The sequence below is a fragment of the Triticum aestivum genome, chromosome 2D (genome assembly GCF_018294505.1).
Source record: "Triticum aestivum cultivar Chinese Spring chromosome 2D, IWGSC CS RefSeq v2.1, whole genome shotgun sequence".
NCBI lineage: Eukaryota > Viridiplantae > Streptophyta > Magnoliopsida > Poales > Poaceae > Triticum > Triticum aestivum.
This window is the reverse complement of record NC_057799.1, coordinates 204,234,782-204,243,116: the sequence shown is the minus strand read 5'-3', so window position 1 is coordinate 204,243,116 and position 8,335 is coordinate 204,234,782. Positions and strand designations below refer to the sequence as shown.

Below are 8,335 nucleotides of genomic sequence, written 5' to 3'. Positions count from 1 at the left end.
GAATCAAAGATGGTTAAGTTTCCTAGCCATAGACATGAGTTGTCATTTGATTAACGGGATCACATCATTAGAGAATGATGTGATTGACTTGACCCATTTCGTTAGCTTAGCATTTGATCGTTTAGTATATTACTATTGCTTTCTTCATGACTTATACATGTTCCTATGACTATGAGATTATGCAACTCCCAAATATCGGAGGAACACTTTGTGTGCTACCAAACATCACAACGTAACTGGGTGATTATAAAGGTGCTCTACAGGTGTCTCCGATGGTACTTGTTGAGTTGGCATAGATCGAGATTAGTATTTGTCACTCCGATTGTCGGAGAGGTATCTCTGGGCCCTCTTGGTAATGCACATCACTATAAGCCTTGCAAGCAATGTAACTAATGAGTTAGTTGCGGGATGATGCATTACGGAATGAGTAAAGAGACTTGCCGGTAACGAGATTGAGCTAGGTATTGAGATACCGACGATCGAATCTCGGGCAAGTAACATACCGATGACAAAGGGAACAACGTATGTTGTTACGCGGTTTGACCGATAATGATCTTCATAGAATATGTAGGAACCAATATGAGCATCCAGGTTCTGCTATTGGTTATTGACCGGAAACGTGTCTCGATCATGTCTACATAGTTCTCGAACCCGTAGGGTCCGCACGCTTAACGTTCGGTGACGATCGGTAATATGAGTTTATGTGTTTTGATGTACCGAAGGTAGTTCGGAGTCCCGGATATGATCACGGACATGACGAGGAGTCTCGAAATGGTCGAGACATAAAGATCGATATATTGGAAGCCTATATTTGGACATCGGAATGGTTCCGGATGAAATCGGGATTTTACCGGAGTACCGGGAGGTTACCGGACCCCCCCGGGTAAGTATATGGGCCTTATTGGGCCATAGTGGAGAGAGAGAGAGGAGACCAGGGCAGGCCGCGTGCCCCCTCTCCCTCTGGTCCGAATTGGACTAGGAGGGGGGCACCCCCTTTCCTTCCTCCCTCTCCCCCCCTTCCTTCTCTCCTAGTCCAACTAGGGAAGGGGGGGGAATCCTACTCCCGGTTTCCTTCCTCCCTCTCTCCCCTTCCTTCTCTCCTAGTCCAACTAGGGAGGGGGGGGGGGAATCCTACTCCCGGTGGGAGTAGGACTCCTCCAGGGCGCGCCATAGGAGGGCCGACCCTTCCCCCTCCTCCACTCCTTTATATACGCGGGAGGGGGCACCCCATAGACACACAAGTTGATCATTGATCTTTTGGCCGTGTGCGGTGCCCCCCTCCACCATAATCCACCTCGGTCATATCGTAGCGGTGCTTAGGCGAAGCCCTGCGTCGGTAGCTTCATCAACATCGTCATCACGCCGTCGTGCTGACGGAACTCTCCCTCGAAGCTCTACTGGATCGTGAGTTCGTGGGACGTCACCGAGCTGAACGTGTGCAGATCGCGGAGGTGCCGTACGTTCGGTACTAGGATCGGTCGATCGTAAAGACGTGCGACTACATCAACCGCGTTGACATAACGCTTCCGCTTTCGGTCTACGAGGGTACGTGGACGACACTCTCCCCTCTCGTTACTATGCATCACCATGATCTTGCGTGTGCATAGGATTTTTTTTAAATTACTATGTTCCCCAACAATTTGATCCCGTGCCGCCGCCACCGTAGACACGGGTCGAGATATCGGGATCCGCCTGCGAGCCTTGGCCACACTCTGTACCTCCCCTCCAGCACCTCGCTGCCCGCCGGAAACCACAACACGAATGCTCTTCTCCGCATGCTTCTCAACGCCCTCCGTCTCCCGGTGACCTAACAGAATGGGTAAGTGGACGACAACTCCTCGCTGACTTCCGCCTCCCATGGTGGCTCTTCAATGCCCTCACGAGGTCCTCATCCGCCGATGCGACAACGAATCAAAGTAGAGTACCATTACCGTTAGTCGCTCGAGTTGCCATGCTTGCCCAGGACCGGTGACTGCAGGGTGCATCGCCCTGGTCCCGAATCCGGTGGCCTCCTGATCTCATCATCGACCGGCGCTCGGTCCATCTGCGGCATGTATTGCTGAGAGACGGAGAAGGAGAGAGTGAGAGGAATAGGAGGAGAATGGAGGGCGACAAAGAAGAAGGATAAGGTCATTCGCGCGAGGAGGGTCGGTCGAACGAGCACGTGGTTGTGGATGACGTGGAACGCTCCACTGCTTCAAGATTCGTGCATCCAATCCAACGGCCATCAAGAAGTTCGCTCGCAAAGCCAAAAAATCTGACGTCAGTCATTAAAGCGCATAGCGGAAACCTCCCAGTCCCGGCGGCGTCTCATCCTCAACGCACATCCCCTCTCTCCGCTGCACTCCTCCTCCTCCGTTGTACCCGCCGGTCTCCTCTTCCTCGAACACGGCCGCCGGCCCCGTTTCCTCGACCACGACGCCTCCACCGACGCCGTGCGAATCCCCATCGCCATGTCACCTGGAGCGTCATGTTCCGGCGTTCCGGTACCACTCCGCCCTGCCGGAACCCACACATTCCTCCTGCCGGCGGCTCCCCCATTCGTCTCAAAGTGCACCATCAATCGAAGAGATCCTCGGACGGCCTCTTCTTGTTTTGGTAAGGAGCCTGCTCAGCTTAATTGCTTGGGTGGGTCGTTCTACTACCAACAGCCTTTTATATTGCTCAAAAAAACGTTATGGGATTAACAAAGCTGAAACCACAGTAGGGTTCGTAGCTGATTCTTCTTTGCTGTCCTGCTGTAGGTAAAGCAATGACGCCAAAGCGCTGCTTTGTCGTGGCCGGCGGACTTACTTGGGTTGATGGGGTTGAAGAAGAGCTCATGGAGCTACAAAAGTACGATTCTCGTCACTATTATGCTGTGCTTAAGCTTCTGTTGTCGCTTCTTTTATCATGTCGTCAGGATTTACCAATAGCTGTAGCCATTGGTCTGGAGCTAGATTCTGAATTTCCTCTGACCTTAGATTTCACACTTGATGGTACTCATCTTGGTGTGACATCTAGAGTAAGTTGCTCTGTAGCTCTAAAGTCAGCCAGTCTGTTTCTTATTGATGACTCTGTAAACACCCTTACACATTTGAAGGACACAAGAGCAAAGTTCAGGGAAGTTAAAGAAGAGGCCGCCTTTGAGGCGTGGAAAGGTCTATCCCAAACTTCCTGTACCAGAACACATTCCAAGACCTTCTTATGTGGGTGCAAACATACCACAAGAACTACCCGCAGTTCGCCAAATACACAATGCCGATGGCATCGCTGGGATGAGAGCTGCTTGCAAACTTGCAGCCCGTTTACTAGACTTCGCGGGAACATTGGTTAAGGTATATTCTTTTTTCCATAGATAGGTAGAATCCTTTTATATCTAAATCATCTGAAGACTCTGCAGTGTACACTTCATAACAGTCATTATTTCACCGTCATTTCAGCCATCAGTTACTACAAATGAAATCGACAGGGCGGTGCATCATATGATAGTTGAGGCGGGTGCTTATCCTTCTCCACTTGGCTATGGTGGATTTCCTAAAAGTATCTGCACATCAGTAAATGAGTGTGTCTGCCATGGACTACCTGATTCAACACAGCTGCAGGTTCTGTAGGATGAAATTTGCATCTCTCTTTCTTTATTTTTCTGTCATGCCTATGTACTCTGGGATGAAAAATGTTGTTTCTGCTGCAGAATGGAGACATCATAAATATTGATGTAAATGTGTTCCTAAATGTAAGTTCTCTCTCCTAAGATTGTGCACATGCTTCGTTGGTATGTTTGGCATAGAGTCGGATTTTACTGACACATTCCCTAGTTTTAACACGATCTGTACCATTCTTTTCAGGGGTACCATGGTGGAACTTCCAGAACATTTGTATGCGGAGAAGCGGATGAATCTATCAAGCATTTCCTAAAGGTAAGCTATTATTGATTTGTGAGGTATTTCATCCACGAACATAGCCATTCAGTAACAGTTTGCACTAATGTGAGTTTTACGATGTTTTTGTCTGAAGGCATGTTGGATTTTAACAAATCCCTGTAGTATTTGTTCTACTTTATAGATCTAATTTTGAGGCTTAATGTTCTGAAATGACTTTTTTACATTTGGGCGACACACTATCTTCTCTTGTATCGAAAAAGAAAGTTCTTTCGTCCATGAAAACATGAAACCAAATGATCTTTATTGGGTTCAGGCAGCTGAAGAATGCTTGGAGAAGGGTATTTCTGTCTGCAGGGACGGTGTAAACTACAGAAAAATTGGCAAGAAGATAAGGTAGTTTTTCTACATGATACTATGTTTGTTACCTGTTAGTTGATTCTTTCTGAAAACTTAGACAACAAAAGCATCTGTCTATACATATTTTACTGGTCAATATACGCCGAAGAGAATATCATGGATAAACAAGACCTTGTTCTCGAATCTTAGGGCTCATTAGGTTTGCAGGATTTTAGGAGGATTCCCATAGGATTTTTTCCTATGTAGCATTCGTTTCACAAGAATGAAGGTACTAGATTCCTTAGGATTTTGTCCATATTGGCTTAATTTCTAATGATTCTTAGCATTAGGTAAGACCTCATGGAAAATTTGTAAGGATTAAAGTGGAGAGAGCATCCCAATCCTGTACTTTTCCTATTCCTTTGATTTAGAAATCCTGCAAGCTGAATGAGCCCTTAATATAGGATAACTTTCAGCTCTCTAATTTGTTTTCATACTGTCTTCGAAAAACCTGTGAAGCTAACTTTCAGAGCAAAATCAGTTTTCCGTTCTTACAAATTTTCCATTTCCACACTCGACCTGAAATGTTGCTTCAGGAGTTGGTTACATTTCAATAGATCTGAGTTTAGGCGTGCACTCTATTAACAAAAAACCCTTTGCACTGCAATTTTTAAAAATAAAATACTCAACTGAGTATCCCACCAAAGAGGCAGCATAAACTGTTAGTAAAACTGTTTTTTTTGCGACGTTAGTAAAACTGCTTATGACTAAATGACTTCAGGTTTCTTGTTTCATCATATTATTGCGGGTGGGCGTCACCGCTCAATCCCAACCATTCATTATCTCTTTCCATTTTAGTTACAACCAGCCTCTTATGTATTGGGTACCTTAGGTAATTTTCAAACAAGATGGTTTGCAAATGTTTGCTGATTTGAGAGAATATATGAAACAGTGAAAGACATGCTTGGAACGTGGAAATTTTCCTTGGTTTACCATACAACAAACTAGAGCAACTGTTCACTGCTACAGTTCCACCAAACATGTAGATATACTGTATAACTGCGTTGGTCGGTGGGTTGTGCTTGTTTGGCATCCAGATCCTAGATATCGTTTGGAGCATGGGAATTTTCCCGGATTCCTGTGAGGTTTGAACTACTTCCATGTGAAACTCGTGCAGAATCAGTGAATTCTAAATAGCAACAACACTTTTATTGCTATTGTAAGCTAAGTGTTAAATTTATAAAAACCAGTATGGCACTGAATCTAAACTAGACTAACACTGATACTCTTAAAAGCCAAATCGTCCAGTTTTTTATTGCTGCACCTTTGTACTGAGTTTTTCTGAAGAACATTTGTGATGCCGCGTATCTTTAAATTTTCTTCAAATTATTTCAGCAAGCTTGCTTATTTCTATGGCTATCATGTGGTGGAGCGCTTTGTTGGACATGGAATTGGAACTATGTTGCATTCTGAGCCACTTATCCTCCATCATGGTGAGCACTTATTTGATATTTCACTGCTCTTTTTGACCTACCTTACCATTGATATTCATCCGACTGCGAACATCTTTCTGTAGTTCAGCACCTTAGCATATAACATTACTTGATTTATGAGTTCCTGCTTGTAATGCTTATAATTTTTGCCAAGTCCAGTCCCTTGTTTAGAATATTTAGGCTGATATGAAGCAACACAGTTACATGTTCAGTATGCCAATTTGCATTGGTTGTCGTAACAAATTATTGCCGGGAATATAGGAACAGGTTGCTGAGTTTCAAAGGACAGGGGTAATGTCGTCTCATGTAATTGTTGCCAAGGATTTATACAGCTATGGGTTTACTATCTCCCATTCTTTCTTGGACGAACTGTTTTAAACTTTTAATAGTATACCTGAATTGTGTTGGACTAATAAGTTGACGTTTGAAGCATACAGTAGACTAATGAAAACCCTTTTTTGTAGCAAATGAAAACTCTGGTCGAATGGTTGAAGGACAAACATTCACAATTGGTACGTACTCGGGGCTCTCCTTTTATGTTTCGAGTTTTACTTCCAAACAGTTTGTAATTTTCATTTAAAACATGGTGTACTGGAATTTTCAGTGATTTGATTATGATTGAAAATGTTTTTCAGAAGATTGAACGTTGCTATAAAGAAAGGAAATGTGAATAGTCTTCAATAAGCATTATGTTTATTTATATGTCTAATCCTAGAAGCTCTTGGTATTTATTTGTAACTAAATTGGGAAGGAATGACTCTTGGAATTTCAGACCAAGTTGACAATCTTGATGAATTTTTTGCAGAACCTATACTTATAATGGACAAAGCAGAGTGTGTTACATGGGAAAATGGATGGACTACTGTCACTGACGATGGCAGCTGGGCAGCACAGTTTGAGCACACTGTATTGGTCACTAGGACGGGCGTAGAGATATTGACAAAACATTGATTACATCCCTTGCTATTGTAGTAAGAAGTTGTTGAGCCATCTACTTTCAGAACGAGGTGGTTCATAAAGCAGCCCCAGCAGCCAGCCAAGCACCCGAATCTCCACGACAACAACTTGTGTATGTTTTTCTTCTTTCTTACTGCCATTCTCAACCATGATGTCTAAAACTAGTTACGGCGCATTCTATTGCTGCCCATAAGAAATACAGTATTCCTAACTTTTTTTGAAACAAGTATTCCTAACTTTGAGATCGAATGCAGATCCACATGTGGGAAGCCTCCCTTTTATGTAGCAACCGGCCAGGGGATAAATGTGGGGACATGCTATTGCATTGCTTGTGATCCCGTTGTCGGGAGACGAGGTCGTGCCTCGACAATTCACCACGGATGTAGTTTCTAGAAGAATCCCCAGATGTGTATATGTGGTAGTTTGGTTTGTTGGAAGTAGTAGATGCGGCATGGATTTAGAAACGACATGGAAGATTTCTTCAAGTTGCATGTCTGTCCCTGGTTTAATCAAAAGAACCATTTCTAGTTTATTGTTGTGACTCAAGATGGTCTTAAGCTTAACACTGGTCACCAGTAACTCAGATAGCAAACCTACTTAATCTTATATAAGTTTATAAAACTAAAACAGCAGTGATGGCAGCATTTTTTTTTGTGATGAGCGATGGCAAGAATTTCAACGCTTGCAGGCTAGTGTAAATTTCTTGGATGAAAACTTTGTTATTTATGGTTGGAACTTGGAAGCGCAACACGGAGGCATTGCATTGGAGTTTGACACAATTTATGGCACGAGAGAGGGAGAGCGTCAGAGTTTCCATGGGATGGACCCTCGGCGTTACCCACGCGAGATCTTCTGCTGATTCATTTCGTCATGCTGCTACTAGTACCACTCCCTCCGACTAGGTGTATAAGTCATCTTACGTTGTGCACCGCGACCAAGGGGAAGAGGGAAACGAGAAAACTTATGTATTTTTGCTAATTAATAGCATTGCATGCGATGAACTAACCACTGCATGTCATGTTTGGTAGTCTCAAGTCATTGAAAGCATGCACGGTCCATATCTCTTATTGGTTGATATGTCACAAAACAAGGAACGAGTAGAGAGTTAATGTATCGTGCCTAAGTGTTTTGAGATTATTTAATTTTCGTAAGGTGACTTACTCATCTAAACGGAGGGAGTTGTCTTTTGTTTTGGCTGGCGCCTGCAGACTGCAGTTCAGTTTACTGGTTGTAGCATTCACATAAGAATGTTTTTGAATCCCTCTGGAGCGCAGGCAGCATTTTGGACGTTGTAGATCTGCGTGTGTGTGTAATCTTCATTCACGGGGAACTTGTTGTTGCGACTGTTGCAGTAGAAGAAACGGGCGAGGACAAGAAAGACAGGCTTGCACAGCCAGCTGCTGGAGTGAAGTGGAAGTGTGAACCACTCTAATCTTATGGAGGCTTGTCCCCACCGGCCAGGCGGCTCAGTGTCACTGTCACGGGCTCGCTGCCGCCTGGACCTTGTCCCTTCCCCACTGAAAGAAAGAAAGACTTTTAATAAGCAAGATTAGATACTAATTAATACGTACCACTACTACCAAATAAACCTCATATCATAAAGAGAATCCATTCAAAAAAAGGAGGCTCCCCTCGGGAAGGAAGCTAACAACCAAGAAAGAAAGCAAGAAACAAACAGCCAATTCG

The 8,335-nt window shown here is 44.1% G+C and overlaps 1 protein-coding gene across 1 annotated transcript; it reads left to right on the top strand.

Moving 5' to 3' along the window:
• Positions 1 to 2,261: 2,261 nt before the first annotated feature.
• On the top strand, positions 2,262 to 7,181 carry LOC123055753 (methionine aminopeptidase 1B, chloroplastic; the record flags this gene model as incomplete). Its single annotated transcript, XM_044479629.1, has 11 exons — positions 2,262 to 2,598; positions 2,745 to 2,835; positions 3,083 to 3,317; positions 3,423 to 3,584; positions 3,674 to 3,715; positions 3,828 to 3,899; positions 4,177 to 4,256; positions 5,595 to 5,692; positions 6,157 to 6,204; positions 6,498 to 6,761; positions 6,904 to 7,181. Coding segments are annotated over 10 exons (1,311 nt in total), but the record flags the coding sequence as incomplete, so codon positions are not given.
• Between the last annotated feature and the right edge of the window lie 1,154 nt (positions 7,182 to 8,335).